The sequence below is a fragment of the Hippopotamus amphibius genome, chromosome 5, assembly GCF_030028045.1.
Source record: "Hippopotamus amphibius kiboko isolate mHipAmp2 chromosome 5, mHipAmp2.hap2, whole genome shotgun sequence".
NCBI classification, from domain to species: domain Eukaryota; kingdom Metazoa; phylum Chordata; class Mammalia; order Artiodactyla; family Hippopotamidae; genus Hippopotamus; species Hippopotamus amphibius.
The window spans coordinates 49,943,689-49,969,561 of record NC_080190.1 but is presented as its reverse complement, the minus strand read 5'-3'; the positions used below and the strand labels follow the sequence as shown (position 1 = coordinate 49,969,561).

The window sequence follows — 25,873 nt, the reverse complement described above, 5'->3', positions numbered from 1 at the left end:
AGAGAAGGCAGGGCGTTAGGATGCTGTGATGGTAACGCGGCTCCCTCAGTGCCAGGCCAGCAGGAGGGGGTCAGAGCCACCCACCTCGGGCAGTGCTGAGAGGCTCCCTGGGTTGGAGCCACTGTGGGGGGTAGTCCTGGGCTGAGTGCTGTGCCCCCTCCCCGTTGGAGCGTCTCTACCTGGTCCCTCACTGGGCCCTCTAGCTTGGCACACGGGTGAGACTGAGGCTTCCCTGGAGACACAGCCCCCCACCCCATGCCAGTCACTCCTCCCCTCCCCCTCCTTGCAGATCCTGGGCCCTCTTGCCCTTAGGAGATCTAGAGCATCTCCTGCTGTGTGATGCAGGGACTGTTTTCTCTCCCCTCGTATTCCTAGAGATACAAAATCAACGGCAAGAGAACTCCTATGACCAACTAAGTTCCTTGTGCAGTTGGACACACTGGAAGCCCCTGAGTGCTGGCTCCTCCTCTCTCTGCCCCTGCTTCTGCATATCTTCACAGGTAATAACCACATTTTCCAGAGCTATGGTGAGGGTTCTTCCTCCTTCTCCTCTGGAAAATTGCAGCACTATCCCATTAAGCAGTCTTACATGGGGGATTGATTTTGCAGGTCCCACCTTGAGAGAAAAGGGGTGCAAACCAATGTTGCATTTTGCTAGCAAAACTCACAAACTGAGTGCTGAGTGTCCACATGGGATGCACCTCACCGCAGCTCCCATAGGATGTGGAGAACCACACTAGGTTCATGTAAGCCCAGCTCTGGGTCATGAAGATACACTCAGCTCTGCTCGGTGTGACACTTGCCCAATTTATGAAAAAAAAATTGCAGCTTGGCCCAAGTAAGCAATGCCAGTCTCACCTCCCACTACCCACCCATGCCAGGAGCAGCCTCATCACCTCCCAGGATCGATTTCATCGGATCACACTATTTGGGTAAGAGAATAGAAATTTCTGTCTAAAACCAACTCAGCTCCCTTCCCCACCTTTCTGCAGGAAAGCTGACTCTTGGGAATATTAAGAATGACTAAACAGAAAAGCACAGAGAGAGAGAGAGAAGCAGAGAGAGACAGACAGAGACAGAGACACAGAGAGGTCACTGCATTTCTTTTCAACCCATGTTCAGCCAGTGTTGCCCTGAGGGCCTCATGCCTGGTGACTGGCCAGATTACGTCTTGTCTCGGGCAAGGGCAGAGCTGGGGTTGAGCATCATCGTTTCCTTACTGTTAAAGCCCACGTTTGTGCTTCTCTGTTCGGAGGAATCATTATCAAACATGTGCTTCCTGATCATGCAGATCTTCAGGGCCAGGAAGCCGGCCGATATGGCGAAGCCCACAGCGGCCCCGATGATGGCGTATTTGATATCTGAAGGGCAGGGAGGAATTGAACAAGGGGTCTCAATCAGTCACCGCCCTGCAAAAGTCTTCCACAGCTCCCTTTACATCAGGATGAAGTCCAAAGTCATGTATTTGGACCTTCACACTCCACAGTCCAACCTGCTGGGGCCAGCCTAATTTTCCACTCCCCTGGGAGCACATCCTCTCCCGGGAGCACATCCTCTCCCTTCCCCTACACGCACACTCCATCTCCTCTTCCTGGAACTCTATCCCTGGTTCCTTCAGCCGTGGAAATCACCCCCAAGTGGCTGACGGCTCATTTCTCTGGCTTCCTGTTTCCTTCCTCACGAATTCCTTCATCAGTTCACTTATAGAGTGTATGCTGACTGCCTGCTCTGCTGAGCGCTGAAGGCAAAGGAATGGGTCCCTGACTCCGTCTAGAGGAGCCTGTGGTCAGCAGAGGAAGACAAGGGCTCACCTGAATGCCAGGTGACTGGGGCGGGCCCGTTTGGGAGCCAAGAGCCTTCCCAGAGGCATGCAAGCTGCACTGTGAGCTGAGCCCTGAGGTGGAGAGAGGCTGGGACCGTGCACGTGGAGGGAGACACTGGCCAGGGCATGGACGCAAGGCAGAGCCTGCTGTCCCAGGGCTCAGGGCTGCAGTCACAGAGAAAGGATGGAGGTGACCCTGGTGACTCATGTCCACGTGAGCTACTCAGGCAGGCCTGGAGGTGAACACTGCCATGGTTCCATGATGACCAGCAGGAGGCCCATCCCAGGACACCTCACCTGCCCATACCTTTCCCAGTGCCTCCTCCTGCCCCTCAGCCCTGTACCCAGAATCCGCAGGGCAGCCACCTACCGGTTTCAGCCACAGTGGGTTTGCCCGTTGCTAATACTTGAGCTGCTCCAACATCTGTGAAGACAGAAAACCCAGAATCTGGTTAGAACAGAACTTCTGGCTAAGGTCAGGCCAGGGGTTCACGGGCCAAACCTCTGTCCCCAGCCACCTACTCCCGCGGGTCTGGGAGAGTCTGCCACAGGATCCCTTCCGCTGGGCTACCAGGCTCAGGAGCACAGAGTGGAGGGTCTGGGAGCCTTGCTGGGACATCAGAGCCCCCTGCAAAACCAGGAGTGAGGTTCCACTGAGTTCAGTTCAACCAGATCCTTTTTTTTTCCCTTTAGAAGACTGCTTTTTATTTCATTCATTTTATGAGTTTTTTTTTAGTTTAACATTTTTTTTTGAGGTGTAGTTGAAGTTAAACCAGCTCTTTAACATGGTTTCTGAGACCCACACTCGGAGCCCTGCCTGCCTCTCTAGCCTCCTCCTCACTCTTGGGAACCCTCTCATTCCCTCCAGATTGCACAGAGTCCAGCTCCCCACCCAGGCCAGGACCAGCTGCCCTTGGGCCACGCCCTCTTCCCAGCCCCTCTTCTCCCCTCTCATCCTTTGCCTGGTCTTGGTTCTGTGTCACTTCCTCCTGACGTCCCACACCAGGCTTAGCTGCCCCTCTGGGTGCCCCCACGGAGGCTATACTTACCCACCATAACGGACCACACCATTTGCCAACTTTTTCAATTAATTTTCATTATTTTTGAGCCAAATTCAAATGTGTATGTCCTGTGCCTTTTTTTTTTCTTGGAAAATGTAATCACTTGGAAGAAGTTCAGATTTCACTAGTCACTTATTTTTAGCTTGTTTTCCTCTTGTATAGTCTTACTCTGATTTAGCAATCATTATTGCTAAAGAGACTATTAAATGCAATAGAAAAATACTAACTAGTGAGATTTTTTTTCAGAAACAAGAATGGTATCTTCTTCCTTAAATTCCTGTCCATAGTTTTGGTTGTTGCCATGTCTCTTTGCCTGCATCATATGAGGACTAGCAGGAGAAACGTTACTGATGTGCTATTTTACTAAGTGCTTCTTTGTCAGAATTAAGTCAGTTTCTTTTGTTTCCTTAATGTGTTTGGACCATTTTGCTAGCTATAAAATAACTCATTAACATAATTCTGTGCTAGAACAGTATTGACAAAATGGTATACACAAGCATAAAATATATTTTTATTTAAAACTGTGGAAGTAACATAAAAGGGAAAAATATTTATAAGAAAGGGATAAAAGTGATAGACTCCCTCTGCCCTCACCCACCAAACTGAACCAAAACCAACATAGGTCCTACTAGCCTTTCATATCACTAGTAAGAAAGGTGCAGACATCTCGATTTTAAGACACATACTCAGTTAGGTGACGGATGCTCTGGCTCAGTCACGAAAAAATATGCAGATACCACCTTGTTGAACCCCTTGTACAATGCTATTTACATAATAGGTTATTTAAGTGCTAATTATTTTCTTTTGCTGATGTACTGTTGTGTGGGATGCAAGTTGTACAGTGAAACAAGTTATTAAAGCATGTGTACACATTGTTTTATATCTTTTCTCCTAGACGGAGAATTTTGAATAAAATATCTTTGAAAAAGAAAAAAAAGAACATTACATAGCACTGCTGTGTGCCAGGCACTGTCCTCAGAGCTTCTCAGCTATTAACCTACTGATGCATCCTCTGGCTGGTCTCCCACTTGGCTGCACAGTGCCCTGTGGCGTGTTCTACCGCCAGCACTTGACACAGTGCCCGGCACACAGGAGGTATTAACAGACGTTTGAAGAATGAATGAGTGAATGATGGTAAGAGTGCACACTGCAGGAGGGTCTCATTCTTCTAGCTGGGGCTTGAAATCTTGAGACAGGAGACATGGTTCATGTCTGGACCTTGAAGATGGACCCTAGAAGAGCGAAGGCAGAGCCATGGGCCTTGTAGAGGGAAGAATACATTAACTGGCCACGTACTCTGAGGCAGATCTTGGGAGCAGCACTCGCATTAACACATTTAATACTCACAGCCACAGCTCTGTGAGACTTTGTCATCATTGCCATTTGAAGAGTGAGGATCCCAGGCACTGAAGACTTGATGAGAAGTGGAAAGTGGCAGCCCTGCCACCTGCACCCAGAGCCCCATGATGCCCTGCAAACTCAAATCCCAGGCAGCTAACTAAAGAATGCTGCCAAAACCATCAAGGCCAAGGGCTGGAGGGCTGAGGCAGGGATGGGTGGACGATGAGGCCCAAGCCTGGTTCTCGGGTTCAATCTTCCAGGCAAAGGCAGAAGCAGCAAAGGCCACATCCCTGTTTCTCCTAAAAAGGAGCAGGTGACATCATTGAGGGGAACCACATCTTCCCCAGCTTAGCTCCAAGAGAGGTCTACCTCCTGAGTCCTGACCTCCTAGAGGCCAATGGTGGCTGAGGCACTTGCTCACCAAAGCAGCAAGACGTCCACATGGCCACACCTGCTGACCACGATCAGTGCTGCCCAGGGGTTGGGCTGGCACTCCACCAAGGACATCTTCACTCTGAGTGCATTGGTGGGGAAGGGACCATTGTGATGGAGTTTAGGGTTTTTCTGGTGGCCTCACTTTGCGGTGAATAAAAAACACACCACAAAGAGGGTGTGAAACAAAAGTGAAACACCCTGGGGGATTCTGAAACAAAAGTACACAGCCCTATTCTAATCACAAGTCTTCTTGGAAATCTGACTTCTGTCATTGATGGGCCCACATGGGGCCCATCCACTCACCTCCACCTCACAACACAACATGACCCTGGTTTTGTCAGTTTTTTTGAAGCTCTCACTGAGCTTTATTGGTTTTTTTACATTAATTCTTCACATTAATCCTGCTGCTCCAGCCAGGTTGAAAACCTTTCCAGGGATTGAACAAAGCCTTGTATTTCGCACATGGTACGGCTGGGCTGCTAGAGCCACTGAATGGAGCTGACTTCTGGCCTGATGCCGGAGACGCAGAGCTGTGCGTGCTGCGTGCTCACACTGGGGCCTTTCTGATACCAGTCAACCCTGTGCCGCCTTTACTGGGCAAAGGGCAGGGCATCAGTGCATGGGGCGAGGCCATAAGGGACAGCCTCTCCCCCTGCTCCCTTCACATACAGACATCTCTGCTGGGTCCCCCTAGGGGGTCCTCCCCTGGTGACCATCACTCTGACCACCATGCAGCATAAAAAGTTTATATGAGCCCAAGATGAAATTTGAACAGGGAAAGAAAAAAGACACAGATCAGAAAAAGTGAGATGGAAAGAGTCGGAGAGCCAGAGAGACACAAGGGGACATGGGGACAGAGGGAAACACACGAAGGCTCTGCCGGGGAAGCTCAGACCACTCACAGGCGGGCTGAGAAGGAAAGGACATCTAGCATCCAAAAAAGCCGGGCTCTGGCCTCCCCGACAGCACCAGGACCCAGTCCTCACCAGGCTGCCCAGCGTCCTTCATCAACCTGCCCACCAAATGCATTGTCCTGAACGCTCTGCTCTTTCTGCCCCTCCCTGGCAGGGATCCTTGGCTCAGCTCAGTCCCCACTCCCACCCCCAACAGGGTCAAGCCCCTTAGACCCCTCCCTCCATGCTCCGTCCTGGATCTGCCCCAAGGTGGGAGGCTGCCCCAAGTCCCTGGCCCCAAACAGGCTCCCCAGACCTCAGGCCCAAGGTCAGGGACTGAGTGAGTGTCCTCCGTGGGGCTGCTGCTCTGACAGCTGCAGATGACAAACCGTGCAGTGGCCACGCTGTGCACTCCACCAGCCACATCCCATCCCCGTAATTCCTGCTAGCCAGCCAGACGGCCACTCGGCGGCAGCCTTTCCCCTCCTCGGGGAGGGAAACCCTCCATCCCGCCCTCCTCCTGCGCTCCGCATCTCCGCCTGCGCTCTAAGGAGCCCCTGGGTGAGGATCCATCAGAAGCACCTTCGTGCCCAGCTGCCCCACCCCTGCCCCCTGCAAGGGTCATCAGCCGGGGGAGTCCCTCCTGGGCCTCAGAACCCAGCGAGCCCCCGGTGCTGATTTCCCCTGGCTCCGCAAAGTAGCTGCAGGATGGATGGCCCTGGCAGGGCTGCTCTGTGAGCACAGTCAGAGGCCTCCTGATGGCTCCTGCGTTCAGGTCCATGAGAAACCCAGGAGGAAGCCACACTGAGCTTTCTTTGCTGCAATTCTCTGGGTTCTCTTGTGCAAACATGAATTGGGAGCTTAGCATCCAGAGAACAGTCTCTCAAACCCAGGGGACAGCCCAAGGGGGCTGAGCAGGGGCTGGCTGTACCAAGGCTGGTGTTCTGCGGGGCAGGCAGGGACCCTCTGACTGCTAGATTCACAGGGCTGTAGTAGTCACAGTGCTGCCCAAATCTGGCTTGACCACCGGCACTCCCGGCTAGGACCATCCACACTGAGCTGGGCACAGAGAGCAGGAGTCAAGGTCCTGGGGCATGGCCTTTGCTGGCGCCTAGAGCAGAGAGCAGGGGGCTGCCTCTAGATGAGCCTGCTGAGGTTGCAGGGCCTCCACCCACACTTTCCCCATGTGTGCCCAGGTCCAGCCCTACACCCAGGAACACTCACCAGGCCACCCACCTGAGGTTATACCTGCCCAGAGGACGGTGCCTTTTTCTAAGGTGCACAAAAGCACAGTTAAGGCTCTGAGTCTCGAGTCGCTCTTCCATCTCATGCCCCACTTGGACAGGCTGCTGACAGACCTGACACTCCACCCCTCCCTGCAAAAGAGCCAGGGTCCCGCGCGCCCCGCCCCCACCTCGAACCCTCCCCCCTCAGTCCTGCAGAGCACAGCCTGCTCTCTGCAAGTGGTTTCCCAACAGGAAGGACTCTCTTGCAAGAGTAACTAGTCCTGAGGCTTGGAGGCTCCTTGGTCCCCCTCCCCTCAGGACTGGGAGGACAGCCTTCAGAGGAAGACAGTGGCAGGGCTGCTCCAGAGAGTGGGCGGAAGGCGCAGGGTGGCCTGCCCCATCTCAGTTGGAATCTGACCCGCTGAGAGCCCATCCCTGTCATTCAGACCTCCCGTGCTGTCCACACCTGTTGGGTCCACCCTCCATGGGAGCTGTCTCTCTTCGACACCCTTATTTGGGCAGAATCAGGCTGTGTGTTTCCAGTTGTGGGGCAGTGGGCGTGCGTGCACGCAGATGTCGTTCTATAAGTATCTGAACTAAAAATAGGGAGAGGCTGCCCTAAGTGTTTGTCAATTGATGCCTGGCCATTTTCATCTTGAAACTTAAATATTGCAGAATGGCTCCTAAGTTTAGATCACATAAATTCCAATGTTCTCAGCTCGACGAAGGGGTTTCAGATGTCTAGAAAAGGCATCCATCCTCCTCTAACAGAGTCCACACATAGGAATGAAGTACCTGCCACATGCTCCACATAGCCCTGGTGACCAGGGGAATCCAAGAGCAATCCAAGACCCCGGCCCCCCCACCCCATGAAGGAGCTCGCAGAGTGACGGGGAGACAAGATTTACACTGAAGAATAGATCAGAATGTCGTGGTGATGTCTGACATCTTCCTGCAAACCTCAGTCTCCTGGAGCTGGAGGAAGTCTGAAAAGGGGGTGGGGGTGGGGGGTGGACACTTGCTGTGTGGCCCGCCTCCCTTCCCTGGCCCCTTGGCAGCAGGCAGTACCTTGGTTTTCCTTTGGGGAGCCACCTCCCTGTGATGCCCTCGAGGCCGATTCCAGGGCGGACTTGTGAACCGTCCCTGATGAATCAGATATGGCTTTCCCCTGTCAGGAGTGACTGGTCAAGGGGTGATCCAGCTCAAGCCAGTAAGACTCAATTCTGGGACTTTGGGAAAAATATTGAGAGAGAGGAGTGCCGTCTGGAATTGGTAACTGTGGGGCTGAGGGAGGCCCACAGGGTGGAGGGAACCTGCTGAGACTGAAGCCCCCACAGAAGAGGGTCAGGCTGAGACCAAGTCCAAGATAGCTTTTGAGCCCCTGAATCCAGCTGTGCCTGAAGCACCTCTTCATGAATTCTCAGTCTCCTCAGTAAGGAAACACCTTCTTTACCTTACAGTCTTGTCTGAGCTAAGCAAATGTCACCCGCAATCAGAAGCATCCTAATGACTTAGGTGGTAGGTCCTTCACACAGCAGAGAGTGCTGGTTGTGAACAAGGAGCTCGCAGCACAGCCTCAAATAAACCCAACTGGGATCCTCAAGCTAAGCAAGCCTGTGCACCTCTGGGCCTTTGCACACGCTGCTTTTTGATGCAATACCTTTTTGTCCCCGTGGAAAGCTCTTATCCTCCAAGACATAGCACAAAGCCACCTCCTCTGAAAGTCCTTTTCCTCTCTGTTGGCTCAGGACCCCCCTGCAACCTCATCACACCTCTGCCCTGCCCTGTTTGTACTGCCCTGCAGGATGTTCTGTGGCACGAAGAACACACTTCAGATAGCCCACATGAACTGTTTCTCCCCAGGGCCAGGGTGATATGTGATACTCCTTGGAACTCAGTTTCTCCTCCTGGGAGGTGCAAGAAGAAGGTGAAAGGGGAGAAACTTGAACTGACGGGAAAGTTACCCCCAAATTACTGTTAAACCAGAAGTGGCTTGCAGTGATAAGATCAAATTTGTAGTACTAAGTGATAACAAGGGCTCAGGAGGAAGTAAAGTTCAACCACAGAGAAACAAATCTAGTGACAGCATTGCTGCTATGACTCTGAGACCAGGAACATTCATGGAACATGTGTGGGACACAGACGAGACACGTGGCTACCATGAGTGTGGATACACCTGAGGCCCCGGGTCCAAGGACCACACAGCCAGATCCCACTGGGAAGGGGACTGGAGAGGGGATTGGCAGCGCTGAGAGAAAGGGGACAGCCCAATTATGCGTCACACCATGGTCTGAGCCTGGGCCCCACTCTTCTCACCTGACAATGGGGTCTTCAGACCATGACGTACAGAAAGGACTCACCCACACAGCTCTTTCTGTCCGTTTGTCCCAAAGCCTCCCTGCAATGGAAGCTGACCTTGGGGTCCCAGTGGAACCCAGGCCACGCTTCTCTAACTGGGCTGATTTGAGGGCTGTGGCTGCTGGCAACCCCTTCCTTCCTCAGAGCTCGTGGATAGATCGGCTTCTCAGGAAAACAAGGTTGGTGGACCTGGCCCATTCGCCCCTCTCTGGGGCTGTTTGATGCTGGAAATTAGACACATGAAGCCCAAACACAGAACTGAGGTGTCAGTTCTCTCCTGAGCAGGATGCCAGGCTCTGGGTGGGCCTGGGTTCTGCAGCACCCCTGCTCCCAGCAGCTGTCAGGTTTGCACTGGGGTCTAGAGCCTTCCTCTGACAAGGCTGTGACTTGCAGGAGCCTCGGGCTCGCTACTCACAAACCTAGAAACCACCTTCAAACTGTTCTTCCTCAATACACTCTTCTGGTCTCAGTAAAGACTGCAACTGCCAGACTTCAAGTAAACAAGATGTTGTCACTCCTCTCCCACAGCTGCTGGCGTTCCTTTCTTCCTGTGAAAGCACCTAGACTTGGGGCAGAACCCAAACCTGCAGAGCTGCACAGGTTGGAGAGATGGAAAGCAGAAAGAATACAGAAGATTCAGGAGAACAAAGCAAAGACAGCTCCATGATGGGCCTGGGAGCTTGGGAATACCACCTTGGTTTCCACAGATCCCCGTCCGCGGCAAGAGAGTACACGGAGTCAGACAGACCGCCCACTCCCAAACCTAGCTCAGGACGGCCCAGGGCCTGGCCTGCTGTGGGCCCTGAATCCTGGAAGATGGGCAGTGAGTAAGGAATTCCACGCAAGGAGTCCCTGCTCACACACAGAAGCACACAGCTGTTAGCGTCCAGGAGGACCAAGGAGGACCTAACCCGGCCTGGGCACGTCGAGGAGGGTCCCCTGGAGCAAGCACTGTTTAAATTAAAAACGAAAGGACAAGTAGGAGCTAGCGGAGGTGGTGGGGAGAGGGGAACGGGGGCAGGTAGGGAAGGTTCCTCCGCAGGGAAAGCGGTGCCAGCAAGGCCAGGAGGCCCAAGGGGTGGGGGGAGACTTGGGGATAAAGAAGGTGGCTCAGTGGGTCAGAGCAGTGAGGGGGCACAGATAAAGTGAGGCTCTCAGGGCTTTCTAGAGGATGGGGCAGGACAGGAGCCAGGACGCGGCTGCCCTGGGCAGGAGCTGGAAGCAGGAGGCCAAGGAAGGCCACCAGAAAGATGGAGGAGCCCACCTGAGGCAATGAGACACAAGGGAAAACACCTCCAGCTTCCAGAAATAGCCTCATAATGAAGAGGAAAACAATAATGGTGGGTGACCAGACAGTATCAAAACTTGTGCCCACTTGGTTTTTCCTGAGCAATCTTTGCTAATTAATTCTTAAAGATTCACACACTGGGATTAAAACACTCAGCTACAGAAGCCAAACTGATCAATACCCTTCCAGGCTAATGGAGGGGCTGGAGGCAGGGAGCCGGCTCCAGCCCAAGGTAGAACCAAGGGTGCTCCAGGCCTGAGAGTGCTCCCAAAGGGGCAGGGTCCCCCCGGGACTCCCAAGTCCATGCTGGCCAAGAGCGGTGACATGTAAACGCTATCATTCCTGGCAGGGGAGCCACTGAAGCCTCGAGGGAGTCAGAGATGCTTGGAAGCTGGGAGGAGCTTAAGGCTGCCCTGGTGGGATGGCTGGTGATGTCCAGGGAGGCCCAGGCCAGAGGACCCACAGGAGGAACACCCAGCCAACTCTACACTCACCAGTGGAGGGGTTCGCTCCATCTTTAAATGTCTCTGCTTGAAACTTACCAATGCCCCCATGGTGGGTGGGAAGCAATGATACTTGGAACCAGAACATCTGAGTCCCTATTCTACCACTGGTCAGCCAGTGGCCTTGGGCCCCTCGTGGCTCCAAGCTTGATGGCCTTTGTGCAGTGGAGCTGACCACGGGAAACTTGCCGGGCCACACACAGAGTGTGGCTGTGAGGATCCCCTCACATGTCGGGGGTGCAGACTGAAGTGTGGGCAGGAACCATCCTCCGTGAGCACTCAGCCACGGCTTGACACGGGGTCTTTAGCTTTCCAGGGGGGCCAGGGACAGGCGGGGGCAGAGTGTACCAGGAGATGGCTCTGGGGAGGCGCTCAGGTCAGAAAGGAGATGGTCCCAGTTCTCTGCTGTTGCCTCTAGAAGGCTGTGGAATTCCAGCTGGGGGACGGCCCACCCGCTCAACATAGGGGCTTCGGACCACAGAAGGCCTGTCTTCAGGAGCGAGTCTCAGGGCCCGCCTTTGCAGAGAGAGCAGGGGAGGCTGGAAGCAGTGCAGAATAACTAATTAATGATGGTAAAGTATCGTGGAAGAGGAAAGCGTTGTATAACTGCTAAGTGGTGGGGTTATTATTATTCATGCAATATTCATACTGTGCTCTTCTGCCTCTGGGAAGCTTCGCTCTGGAGTCCTCAGGGACCTGGTGGAAGGCGGGAGGGGCGTGTGCCCGGGGGTAGAGCTGCTATGGGATGACAGCTGGCCTGGCCCTCAGGGAAGGGGCCGTGATGCTGCAGAGGAAACGGCCACACCCAGCCAATGAGAGCAGGGAGCCTGGCACCCCTGAGCCACCTGCCGCCATCATCAGGCCCTACTGCGTGCCAAGGTCTGTGCTGGGCGTTTCCACCATAGTTATCTTTTTCAAGGCCGCTTCCAACATGTGCAGAACCCAGGGCATGACACAAATCTAAATATTTAAAGGTTAGAGATCAAACCACACACAGGACCCAACCCACGTCTCCACACTATCCCCCCCCCGCCCCGCCCCCGCCACAGGCCGTGCACTCTACTCCCCAGGGGTCACCTTCTGGAGTGGGAAGCTCAGTCCCGCCTCTGGCCCCGAGGGCTGCCAAGGTCTTCTGAACAGACCAGGGGGACGTCGGGCTTGTCCTGGGCCTCCTGGAAAGACCAGACCCCCCAGGATTCAGGATGAAGCCTGGCTTAGTCTGACGCCCCGAGGGGCCTCCCACCAACCGACACCTTGCTTTCGCCACTGGACTCCTAGGCAGCGTTAAGGCATATTCCCAAACCAGACCACCAGGAGGAGGGAGGATGCGCCGTTACCTGGGAGTTGGGTGCGCATAGGAATGCCCTTGGTCATGGAAATAAAAGCAGCCCCTCCCTCGCTCTCTAGCTCCCCCACCAAGCTACGCTTCCCATCCCCTCACACGCAGCTGCCCAGCACGTATATGTGCCCCTCTCCCTGACATCCATGTGCTGACCCAGTTCCGGAACTGAAAAGACTTTCTCATGAGACCAAAAAAAAAAATCCTTGCATTTGGATGTGTGTGTGTGTGTGTGATATGGGGTGCCCTCTGAAGCCAAGTAGGGGCAGGGGCCTCTCTTGGGGACCATAGCCCTCCCTTCACAGGGAAGCCCCAGCAGGTGACATGCCCTGTCGGGTCCCACAGCTGAACAAGAACGCTCTGGGGTTTGAACCTGGGCTGGCCAGGCTCCTTGGAAGAGTCTCGGGTCAGCACACAAGGCGGACTGTGGCTCCAGGTGGACTCAAGGTTCTTAGCGTGTCATTGGCTCAGTGACTAGGGCTCATCGACAGCTCTGTAGGGAGGGGCTCTGTTCTTCGTACCCCAAGGTCACCTCGGGGACCGTCTCTGAGCATCTCCAGAGCCTTCCCTGGGTCAGCTTAGCTGCCCAGGGCTGTTGCTGCACAGCCCCAGGCCTGCCCATCCAACGCTGTCTTCTGTGGTACAAGCTGTGACAGACACAGCACCTCAGCCACACCCCGACCTCAGGCCACATGCTACTTCCTGTGGGGAAGCTGATGTGAGTGTGTCACGTGGCCTCAGAAGCCAGTACAGACCCTGCTGGCAAGGCGCTAGACACATCCAGCCTGTCTTCTCTCTGCTAGGAAGTCTCTCTACCTCCAGCCTGCCTGCTACACTAGCCAGGGATTGGGGGGGGTAGTGGGGGCCTTTTCCTCAAGGGCTGCTTCAAATGCCCTCAGGGTAAGACCAGCTTCTTCTGAGGTTCACCCAGGCCGTCTCAGCTCACCTCCAGGCCTCATCTCACACCCCTCTCCAGCCTGCGCTGCTCTTCCTGCAGTTCTCCTGGGCCAACCAGATCCGTCCCTACTCACAGCTCCTGCAGACTGCCTCCTAGAAGCTGAGCTTCTACTTCATGCACTAATCAACTCAAACAAGTGCAGTTACTGGGCACTAGCTGAGCGGTGGCCTGAAAGACCAGATCCCTGCCCTGACCAGTGTGACAGTGTGGCTGAGAGTTTCCATGTATGTCCCAAACAGACACACATGGAAACAGGAATGCTGTTAGGACTGTCAGGAGCACTGGGAGAGAACATCTCTGGGGTCCTGGGGTTGGGGAGGACACATATCCTACACAACAGAGAGAGTATGTGAGGAGGCCTGGAGACTGGACAAGAACCTGGCAGATATTTGTGGGGTTGGGGAGCAGGAGCCCTGGGATGGGCCACATGACAGGGCTAGGGAGGCCCTTTGGCCACATAAACGCTTGTCTGTCCTGGCTGCAGTGGGAAGCTGCTGTAGGATTTCAAACAGGCAGAGGCATAATCAATTTGCTTTCAGCAAAACTCCTCTTCCAGGAAGCCCTCCTGGATAACCTAGTTTGGATCAAGAGCTCCTCCTCTGTTCCCTCCAGGCTCCTTCATTCAGCACCTAATCTACCACATTGCAACTGTCTTCTCCATAGACTGTCAGCTCCTTCAGGTTGGGTCCTCACTCACATTTTGTGTCCCAGCAGAGTCTGGGACACAAAATGTGAAAAATCATTATTTCCTTAATGTAAGGGAAAGCCCCAACGTCCATGTGGTATAACCCGTGGGCCCAGCTCTAGTTCCTTCACCTCGATCCATGGACATCAACTCCTTGATGACATGGCCCAAGGGTTTGCCCAAGCCTCTGGGGTGGGAGCAGCCAGGTTCCAGGCAGAAATTCCCCAGCTGCTCATCTGTTTCATTCAGACAAGAGGGAGCGCATGAGCCCAGTTCATCTTACTGAGAACCATTAGCCGGTTATTTAATGGAATCAAATTTAATAAAAGGAGCAATTTGAGCAATTCTGGTGGATAAATGAGGGTCTGGGTGTGACAGAGATGCTTATATGACTTTAAAGAGGAAGCACGAGTGGTTTAATTTAGGAGTGAGTGAAGAAGGCTGCTGATTAGGGTGTCAGCCAGGTCAGCTCCGGCTCTGAGCCTCTCGGCCATCACTGTCAGCCAGGGTGCAAGGACCAGGGGGATTTCCCCACAGACAGACACTCTGCCGAGGTCACCCCTCCTCCCTTCACCTCACAGGGCATTTCTCCCCTTCAGGAGTCTCTAGGATCAGGGATGTGTGTCTGAGAGATGTTAGGTAGCCCAGAGCCCCTGCCCAAAGAGCATTCCTCCACATCGCCCACCCCCCAGGTTCTCAAAAACTCATTTCAGACTTCCATTTCTGGGGAGATGGGATAGGTTTACTTTTCCCTATTGCTCTCGCTAAGTATAAGAGAACACCCTAGATATTATATTAAAAATGCGCATGAGAAGATCCTGAAAGGTACAGAGGGGAAGGCAAACTGGCTGAGGGCCTCGGGGGTTCCCTCTGGAAGCAGCATGTGGCCTGAGGTCGGGTGTGGCTGAGTTGTTGGTGTCTGTCACAACTCATAAAAATATGTCAATAAAACAGATTTTCATTCTCCTTGAAGATTTCTAAATTGTTTGATAGCTAAAGCTAAAAAATGATAACGTCTGATACAGTTCTCAATATATGTAGAAGAAATATTTAAGAGAGTAAAGGGACACAGAGGCACAACTTCTACACTTCATGTGAACTGTTAAATGTTGACACAAGTAGATTGTGATACATTATGTATATATAACATTATACCTAGAGCAACCACTCAAAATGCTGTGAAAAGCAATATACTCAAAAACACTACAGACAAATCAAAATGGAATTCTAAAAAAGATTCCAGTAAGGTAGGAAGGTAGGAAAAAGGGAAATGAAGCTAGGAAAAAGCAACATGAAAAACAGAGAATGATCAGAAATCAAAATATGAAATGTCAGATTGAAAGCTCTAACATATCAATAACAATGGTAAGTGTAAATTGCCCAAACTTGCCAATTAAAAAAACAGATTTTCAAAGTCAGTTTTAAAAATGACTGAGTTAAATGCTGTATACAAGAAACTTACTCCAAATATTATATAAGTAGGTTGAAAGTAAAGGATAGAAAAAGAAATGCCATGCAAGCGTGAATAAAAAGAAAGAAGGTGAGGTTACTTTAATATCAGATAAATTTCAGAGCAAAGAAAATTATCAGGGCCAGAGATACTATATTACATAATGATAAAAAGGCGGTCCACCAAACACAGTAATTCTAAATGTCTATACATGAAACAACAGCTGCAAAAAACAAAACAAAACAAAACAGACAAAAAACAGAAATGGATACAACTGAAAGGAAAAATAGACAAATGCACAATTATAGTTGAAGACTTCAACAACCCTCTCTCAACAATGGATAGAGCAATTATACAGAAAATCAGTAATAATATTAAAAAATTCAACCATGTTATAAAGAACAGGACCCAACACCAGCAGAATATGAATTTTCTCAAGCACGCATATACAATGTACCAATATAGACTATACTCTGGGTCAAACCTCAACAAACTTGGAAGAATTTAAATCATACAAAGTGTGTTCTCTGATCACAATGGACTTAACTAAAAATCAATAATAGAAAGATAACGGGAAATTTTCCAAACACTAGGAAACTAACAATACTTCTAAACAACTCAGGGGTCAAAAGGAAGTTCCAAGGGAGATAAAAATTTTATTAACTAAATGAAAATGAAAACATGCCCGTCAAAATTTGAAGCATAGCTTAAGCAATGCTGAGAGGGCAATTTGTAGCACTAAAATGCTTACATTAGAAAGGAGAAGAAGACTTTAAAAAAAAGAGAGAGAGAGAGAGAGAAGACTTAAGTCAATACTCTAATATCCCACTTGAAGAAACCAGAAGAAGAGAGCCAAAATAAAGCTAGAGCAAGCAGCAGGAAGTAAATAATAAAGATAGGAGCAGAAATCAATGAGATTGAAAACAAAAATAATAGAGAAAATCAGTGAAATAAAATTCTGGTTCTTTGAAAAGATCAATCAAATTGACAAACCTCTAGCAAGACTGACAAAGGAAAAAAGAGAGAATACATCAATTACCAATAGCAGAAATGAAGCAGGGTATCATACAGATCTTGCAGACCTCAGAAGGTTAGTAAGGGAATACCATGAACAACTCTATACATAGAATCCTGATGACTCAGATAAAATGGACCAATTCCCCCAAAAGTACAACTATCACAACTCACCGAATATGAAATAGGTACTTTGAATAGCCCGATAACTATTAAGGAAATTAAATTCATAATCTACAAATTCCCAAAAAATGAAATCTGCAGGGTCAGTTTCATGGAAGAATTCTAGCAAATGTGTAAAGAAAACAGTCACACCAATTCTACACAGTTCCATCCAGAAAATAGGAAACACTTCCTAATTGATTTTATGAAGCCAGCATTACTGTGACATTAAAACCAGACAAAATTAATACAAAAAAAAAAAAAAGAACTACAGACCAGAATGCCTCACGAATATAGATTCAAAATATTATCAAGTAGAATTCAGCGAGATAAAAGAAGAATTATACATAGTGACCAAATGGAGTTTATTTAGGGATGCAAGACTGGTTTGATGTTAAAAAATCCATCAGTGTAATCTAATGTATTAACAAGCTAACAAAGGAAAAATCACCTGACCATATCAATTGATGCAAGAAAAGTATTTGACAAAGTTCTACCCCCATTCATGACAAAAACTCTCAGAAACTAGGAATAGAGGGAAATTTCTTCAACTAGGTAAAGAATATCTACCCAAAAAACCATACAGCTAACATTATACTTTATGGTGAAAAACGCGATATTTTCCCACTAAGAGAATACACCTGTTTAACATAGTACTGGAAGTTCCTGCCAATCCAATAAAACAAGAAAAGAAAATAAAAGCCATACTTTTCAGAAAGGAGAAATTTAAATACCATACAATTTATAATCACTCAAAAAATACTTAGGTGCAAGTCTAATAATACATATACAGGTCTCATATATTAAAAACTCTACAATGCTGAGAAATTAGAAAAGCATCGTAATAAATTAGAAAAGCATCGTAATAAATAAAAATACATACTGACTTCATGGAAAACTCAACATAATAAAGATGTCAAATATCCTCAAATTGATCTATAGATGTAATGTAATCCCTATCAAAATTCCAGCACAGATTTTTTGTCGATATAGATAAGATTATTCTAAAATTTACACGGAAAGGTAAAGGAACTAGACTTGCTAAGATTTTTTTTTGAAAAGGAAAAATAAAGCAGGAAGGATCACTCTACTATTGTGGAACCTATATACCTACAGAAATCAATACTGTATGGTATTGGCAGAGGGACAGACACATACATCAATAGAAAAGAAAAGATTACTCAGAAATAGTTCACACAAGTATGACCAACTGATTTTTGATGAGCAAGTAAAATCAATTCAATGCAGGGAGAATCTTTGTATCAACCAGTGGTGCTGGAGCAATTGGATATCCATAGGAGAAAGAAAGCAAGAAAGCAAGAGAGAGCAAGAGAAAGAGGAGGGGAGGGAAGGAAAGAAAGAAAAAAAAGAAAAAGAAAAAAATTACTCTGACACAAATTCACAAATGAATTCAAAATGGATCATAGATTTAAATGCAAAATATAAAACTATATAACTTTTAGAAGGAAATGTAAAATAAAATCTTGGAGATTTAGGGCTTGGTGAAAACTCAGACACACTATCAAAAGCATGAGCCATAAAAGAAAACAAATCAGTCGATTAGACTTAATTAAAATTAAATACCTTTGTTCTGTGAAAGACCCTGTGAGGAGGATGAGGAAACCAACTAGGGGCTGAGAGAAACTACTTGCAGATCACATATTTGACAAAGAACTCAAGGCCAAAATATATTAAGAACTCTTAAGATTCTACAGAACTAAAGGAGAGAAAAAAAAAGCAATTGAATTAGAAAATGGGTAAAAATCATGAAGAGAAATCTTACTCTATCCAGAGACTTCTCCTTGGCTTCCTGGGGTCCTAGTGCCTTGCTTTACCCTCTGCGCATTTTCTGAGAAAGACTCTAGTGCATGGTGGTTTTTTTTGTTATATTTGTGGTAATTTGTTACACAGTCAAGAGAACTGACACAGCAGGAATTCTTTCTCAGTGGAATCCACACACCACACGATTCTGAACCATTGTCTTGGCAGGAATCTGGGACAGGGGAAAAGCTGTCAGGAAAGATTTTTACAAAGATCTCAGGGAGTAAGAGCCAAGGAATAAAGTGATGACTTTGACTTGTAAGATAAAAACAAATTTAATTCTCTTTACCCCGGCCTCTGCCATCTTTTCATTATAAATTAAGCGAGGAGAAAAGCCTCTGCTCTCTTCAATAACTCTGGCTCCTTCAGTGAAGAATGTTTTAGGCACTGGAACATAATTAAAGTGATATTGTATTTCTTTTATTATCATGATTATAATAATACATAGATTTCAGCGGGTGCTTTCCAACAGAATTAAAACGAAGACAGATGGCTGACATTTTAGTAGGAATTACAGTCTACAGGAATATTTTATACGGCAGCTTTTTAAAAAGGAGAGTGCAAACCTTTAATAAAATGCCTGGAACTTTCACCAGATATTTTCAATAGCTCTTCTTAGAGCAATATTTTAACAAAATTTTAAAATGTTGATTGGTTGGTAGTTAAGTGGCAAATAATTTATTTAGAATTGTGACAACTATAATCCAAAACCTAGTTGTAAGTCTTTTATCACTATGTCCAAAGCACATCAGCCTTTCTCAGGAAGCTGTCCTATGCCTCCCTATGTGAGAAAAACCCTGAGGACACAAGATCAGTTACGGTGTTTTTGGGTGGGGGACAGACCCCAGGAATCTGATCACTGGGATATCAGACAAACCCCGAAATGAGGAAAGTCCCATGAAAAAAAGGGGGATGGGAGCTTCTCAAACATTAGTGTCATAAACAGTAAACAAAAGTTGTGGAGATGTTCCAGATTAAAGAAAGCTAAAGAGACCAGGATGCCCAACACAACACCTGATCCTCCGCCCTGGCTCCTTGGCTGAGATGCAGTGAAAGCTGTGAAGGACATTGTTGGGTCCCCTGTAAATACTGCACTGTGATAGATTATGTGAAAGTATTTTGTCAATGTTAAATCTCCTGAAGTTGATAAGTGTACTGGGACTGTGGTTATGTGAGAGATTATCCCCAGTCCTTATAAAATACACATTAATGTATTTAGAGCTTTACAAAACATGATGTGTATCATTTAATCTCAAATGGCTCAGGAAGAAAATCTCTATCTCCCTTTCTCTCTCTGTTTATATGTATATATACATATGCATATCTATTGTATATAATAGATGCAGCCTAACAGTTGTATTTGTTTTATAAAACAAATTTGTTTCATAAAAATATAGCTATATTTACATATAGATAGATAGAGGTTATAAATACAGATATAGATATAACCACATTTGCTTTATCATATGTTCTCCCTATCTTCAGAGAGAGTGAGTGAGAGGGAAACCATATGATAAAAGTAAATGAGGTAATTTGTTTAAGAAATCAGTAAATCACACATTCTTTGTACTATTCTTATTTTTGCAACTTTTCTTAGGGTTGATATTATTTTGAAATAAAAAAATTGAAAGAATAGTTTGAAAAATCATGCCAGTTTTTGCATGATGATACCACTTTCTAGTCTTGACTGACAGGCTAAAAATATATGCTTTGGGCATCAAAATGCTTCCATTTGAATCCCAACATTCTTGCTTACCTACTCTATGACCTCTGGTAAGCAACCTTATTGATGTGTGCCTCAGTTTCCTCATCTGTGAAATGGGCATAATGATGATGATGGTAATAAGAGCATCTACCTTGTGGGCTACTTGTGAGAAATGAATGAGGTCTACATAGATGTGCTGGGAGCAGCACCATACCCAGAATCAGATCTCAGGAAGTGGGCTTATGATGCTTTCAAGGAACGCATGCAATTACCCTACGTAAGGGCGTGGTAAGAGCCAAATGAGTTTAAGCTGCAAAAGAAGAAAAAGAAGACGAAGGAAGAGAAAGAGCAGAAGGAAGAAGAAGTGGAGGAGATGGAGGAGGAGGGATCTTACCTACAAGTAATCAAGATGAATAGCTATAGTAAATAAACAGTGTGACATGACTCAATATAGACAGATACAAAAAACAGCACAGAATAGGAAGCCCATGAACAGTTTAAACATATTTTAGATGGGTATAGAATAGAAGAAGCATTGCAAAGCAGGAGAGAAAGGAAAGATGGTTAAATAAACGATACAACAGTGTTCCATATAGAAAAAATTAAAATTAGCCCATACACAAAAATAAATTCCAAATAAATTAAAGACCTAATCATGAAAAATGCAACCATTTTAAAGTTTTTTAAAAAAGTTTCTTAGCACGACAGAAAAACAAAACACACAAAAAGGAAAAGATTTACAACTCATGCAGAGCAATGGATGCCACCAACATAAAAGAAAAGCAATAATACTAAGAGAAAATATTTGCAATGATGCATGACCCAAAGAAACAATTAATATCTAGAAAAAATACATACGAGAAAAATAATCAAATAAAACCACTGGGAAATTTACAGAAAAAGAAACCTGTCTAATAAGTATACAGGAAATGGTTCTTCTCACTAGCAATCAGGAACACATAGCCTAAAAACTTGGAAGTAATATTTTACAACTCTGGCAAAAAAAAAAAAAAAGAGAGAAATCTGACAATAGCAAGTGTTACTGAATTTGCAGTGGGACAGATAATCTGGACCTCACTGCTGGAGAGCAATTCCAGTAAGCAGAGAATTGCTCATGCAGGCGGCACAGTAACCCCTCTCCAGGTGTGCCTCCTAGGGAAACAGCTGCGCGTAGGTTCTAGGAGGTAGGACCAAGAAGGCTCATTGCAGCTACAGCCGTCGTGAGAAAAGTTAGAAATAACTTAAATTCGGTCAGTACTGGAATGAATAATGAAATTCCGATGTGGTGTTTCAACAAAATCATATAGATTGTGAGAATGAATACACTTGCTTCATAGGCTCAGCATGGGTAGATGACACAGATGCCACCTATGCAATGGTGGCATTCAGGTCAGCCTTTTTTAACACCTAGAAAACAACACAGGAAGGAAGCACAGTCAAAGCAGGGGTGCTGCTTCCTCTGGAGAGAGAGGGAGGAAAACAAAACAGAGGAGGTGAACCAAAGGGCTTAACTCCATCTCTGACATTCTGCTTCTTTGACGGAGGTGTTGATTTATCCATCTCCTTTTAAATACAGGTATCTAACATAACAACCACATTTTTCAATGTGTTGATTCAGGGTGTTGGGTCCATGAATGTTTGTTACATGGATCTAAGTTTTAGAAATAATTTCAAAATATTCGAGAACTGGTTTTTCAAAAACTCTCCAGCTACTCCATGTATGGGAAGTAGTGGACCTAGTCTGTCTTCCTGGGTCCAGGCAAGCCTGGACATCACCAAGGTGACAAGGTGGAGATGCCTCTCTTCCCCGCTGTGTCCCTGAAAGCCCTCTCATACACAGTTCTTCATACATCCTGGGGTAACTGGCTTGGTTACCTGCCCTCACAGGCCATCTATTAGCAGGTTACACTAGATAATCCCCAGGTCCCTGTCACCAGTCCATAAAGGGAATGCACACTTTTTTCTTACGCCTTTCAATAGGCTGTTATGTTATTTTTCTCTTCATAGAAATTTATTTATTGGAATTAAGGATATATACAATCATAATGAAAAATTCCAATACTGAGAAACTAAAAGATGCCCCATAATCCTATTTCTTAAAAAGAGTTAAAGGATACTATTAATCATTTGCTAGATTTCCTTCCAGTCAATTTTTGGAAAGGCAAGAAAACATATGCAAAATATAACTACATAACTATAACTCTGTAACTATCACTTTGTCTCCTCTTCTATCCATACCAGTTCTGAGAAAGTTGTCTTCCATTTAAACTTATTGGATATCATTGGAAATGTTAGAGCATAACTGATTTAGCCATATTCTGACTGGTAATCACTAGTTTCTGGTTTTCGCTGTGATCAGCAGTGCTCAATAGCATCCTGTTAAATTTTGCTACAAGTTGCCAGATAGTCTTCAGAGAATCCAGTGTCCTGAGTATTCAATAGTGAGTGCTCACCTCACGTTAGATACTGGTTATGCTCTTTAAATGTGATAACAGATTGAATTCTCTCAACCTATGAGGTTGGCACTTTTTTTATCCCCAAGTTACAGATAGGAAAACTGAGCACAGGAATGAATATTCTGGCTAAGCTCTGGGCAGAGTAAGGATTAACATTTTGGGGTTTAGAGCTGGACACACATGCCTAATCACTGCTATCTCTACTAATAGTATTTGAAAGCCAAGTAATTAAAACCTCATCCATAAAATGCAGGTAATAGGGGGACCTATTTCACGGAGTTGTCTTGGGGACTGAATGTGCTGATGTGAAGTGTGAGCAGAATATGTAGAAGAATACACAGCTTATCAGAAGCACTCAAAAATGTTGGATGTTATTATTTCTTTTATTATTTGTGAGCTTGAGCATTTTAAAGGTTTATCATCTATTTGTAATTCTTCAATGAATGGCCTGTTCATATAATTTGCACATTTTTTTTACTGGGCTTCTTAAATCTAACTTTTCCCCTGAGGGCAGAGTGGTTTGTGTATCTACATAAGTCAAAAGCAGAAACAAGGGTTAGAACTTCCGCCACCTTCTGCCATTTACTGGGCACACTTTGTATTATCTGCCCTGCACGTCTTTAGTTCTGGCATGCTGGTTCTCGCCATCCTCTCATTGCCACTGTCAGTCATTACACATGCCCATTTCCACGTGTAAACTGATAGAGGCCAAGGCTGCTCTCTGTCTGACATACTAACTCCTGAAGGTCAAGGTTTTTGTTCTCTCCTGGGCCAGGTGCAGGCTTCATAAAGAGTCCTCCCCATGAGAATAATTTCACCCATGTCCAGGACACAGGCTATTGCTCCGGAGACAGAACATTAAATCTAAAGACAGACTACTTGCTTCTGAGTCTTGACTCAGTGCAAGTTCTGGGAAAGAGCATCTTTGTATACACAACAGACACCCATTGCCTTTTTCAGAAAAAACAGTTGGTGTTAAAGGGGATTTTGCAAAGTTGTGTGATTCTTTCCTTTTCTGTCTGTATCTGTGCATCTTTCTAACCATCACTCTGCCTTCATCTCCATCTCTCTTAGGTTTTTCCTCTCTGCTTCGCTGGCCTGATATTTCTCCCTGTATATCTGGCCCTGTTTTTCTATTAGTCTCTGCCTCTCTCCCTTCTTCCTTCTTTTGATCACAGGATTAAAAACAACTTTAAAAAACAAAGATACCTCTGGATAACTAAGAGCCTGCTTTATTCCATAATAAGACTGATTCACCATTAACAATAGAAAAACATCTCCATACCTACATTTCCTCATTTTATGTAATTATTTTGATTTGACTTAATTAAATTTAACTTAATTGTCACACAATCCTAGAAGGTAAACATTATTATCCTTCCTTTTATTAGTTCAGAAACTGAAAGTCTAAGAAGCTTGCTCCATTTGTCAGCAACGGAGCCACCGTTTAAAGCCAGATTTGTCTAGGTCTCAGGTCCAAACTTCCTGTTCTCCGCTCTCCCAGAAGCATTTGTAAGTTGCAGCTGGAGTGAAACAGACAAGGGCGTTGCTTACTGTCCCATCAAAGTGAGAAAAGCCATCTGTCCAAAATGAAACGTGTGCTTCAGGGACTGAGCCCTGATGTGCTAACATGCCCCAGGTTCCGACTCACGGAGGCACCCCCTGCCACAGAAGAGTAGCGTGAGCCCCCTCTCCGCATGCCTCACTTACCCAGGAGGAGGAGGAGGGCTCTCAGCGTGCTGGCCCCCAAGCCCATGCTGGCGCTCTGCTCCTGGCTCCTCAAAGGACAGGCAGGGCGGGCTATGTGACCCAAGACTCGAGGGAGCAGGAGCTAAGCGTCACGTGACAGATGGGGAAGGAAGCTGCCGCCACAGCCCAACACCGTTCCGTTCCTCTCGGCCCTGTCATCCTGGCCAGTGCAGGCGGCAAAAGGGAGCTGGCCACAGTGAGGGCGTCGGGGGAGCACGGGTCATTACCCAACATAATCTCCTGTAATCTTCCCCACACAGCACCAAACCGAGTGCAGCTGGGTGCAGATTCTTCCCCAGAGACCCCAGCTGGTAGGTCTCAGAGAGGGATGTGGGCAAAGCTGGCCTGCCTGGGTGTGCAGCTCCTGCAGTAGCCCCTACAGCCTTGAGGCAGGGACAGGAAGTGCCCCTGAGCCCATAGCGCGGTCCAGTCACTGTTTTCGTGCCACAGACCCCTTTACATCTGGGCCTATGGATCTCTTCCCAGTATACATTTTGAAGGGCCCCAAATAAAGTACTTAAGGATTATAAAAGAAACCAGTGATTTTGAAATACAGTTATCCAACTATTTAGAAAATAGGCTTGTGATACAGAAATATATGTGCTTCTTTACCCACACAGTAAATAGCAAGGTCCAGCAGCAGGTGAAATAACTACCCGATCTTGATGTCATGACAAATGTAGCTGGTATTGAGAGATGTCTCTAACAACTGGACTATGGATGGAGATACCCACAGCTCCCACTAGTAATAAAATCACCCATGTGGTAATAGCACTGTGGCTTGTTGGCTGCACGCGCATTAGCAGAACATGCTAAGTTTCCATTAGAGCTTAGAGGACAGAGATGTAAACTTTTTCCCATCCAAGTTCACAGATCCCAGGTCAAGTGCCCTATCCCAGAGGACCGCTCCTTGTCCTCACAGGCTCAACCCGCAGATTTGGGGCCACATGTTTCTGTACTTCTCCTTGACTGTCGAGCCACCAACTCCAGTGTCCAAGAAATGTCACTTTCTAAAACGTAAATCAACTTACTGACAGTTGTTGAGCTTCATCCAGGCAGAAACTGAACTCTTTTTTTTTCTTGGGCTCCCTCAGCCAAATCCCTAACACAGCTAACTGGCCCCCAGGCCCGCTCGGCACACTCTTCGAATGTGAATTTATTTGATCCCCATCACAGCCCTATGAGTGAGGTGTTAGCACTGGCCTTCCTTTGACAGAGGAGGAAGCTACACCACAGACATGCATGGCACCCCCAGGTCCACGCGGCTGGGCTTTGAGCCCAGGCCTTCAGCCTGCAGCCTGTGCTCCTCACACTGCGCTGTGCCCTCCACGGGTGGGCACCACCCCCACCGAGGTCCAGCAGTCTAGCCAGAGAGCATCAGGTTGCACTTGTGGCCACTGACACCCACAGATTGGGCCCCTTCAGAACAGCTACTTTTGCTCCTGAGTCTCTGCGTGAGTGGAGCAGGCTCTTCCTGGAAAATGAGTTTGCTTCATTTTGGTGCCTTAAAGTTTCATCCTTTTACCCGGACACATTTTTATTTTATTTATTAAACACTTTGGCTCAATCTTCACCTGTCCCAGGAAACATACTCTCCCTTGCTTCTC

At 47.3% G+C, this 25,873-nt stretch overlaps 1 protein-coding gene across 1 annotated transcript; it reads right to left on the bottom strand.

Annotated features, from left to right (window-relative positions):
* Positions 1-1,164: 1,164 nt before the first annotated feature.
* On the bottom strand, positions 1,165-24,283 carry TMEM273 (transmembrane protein 273). The gene is made up of 3 exons (XM_057736954.1): positions 24,228-24,283; positions 2,193-2,246; positions 1,165-1,361 (listed from the first exon to the last, which is right to left on the bottom strand). The coding sequence occupies exons 1-3, from the start codon at positions 24,271-24,273 to the stop codon at positions 1,165-1,167; spliced, it is 297 nt and encodes a 98-aa protein (XP_057592937.1). The 5' UTR covers positions 24,274-24,283.
* Between the last annotated feature and the right edge of the window lie 1,590 nt (positions 24,284-25,873).

What these genes read in the sequence shown, in the direction of transcription:
- TMEM273 (XM_057736954.1), bottom strand. Translation starts at nt 24,273, where the DNA reads ATGGGCTTGGGGGCCAGCACGCTGAGAGCCCTCCTCCTCCTCCTGG. An exon ending in AGCCCTCCTCCTCCTCCTGG is followed by an intron (nt 2,247 to 24,227) that starts GTAAGTGAGGCA and finishes CTGTCTTCACAG; the next exon opens with ATGTTGGAGCAGCTCAAGTA. An exon ending in ACCCACTGTGGCTGAAACCG is followed by an intron (nt 1,362 to 2,192) that starts GTAGGTGGCTGC and finishes CCTGCCCTTCAG; the next exon opens with ATATCAAATACGCCATCATC.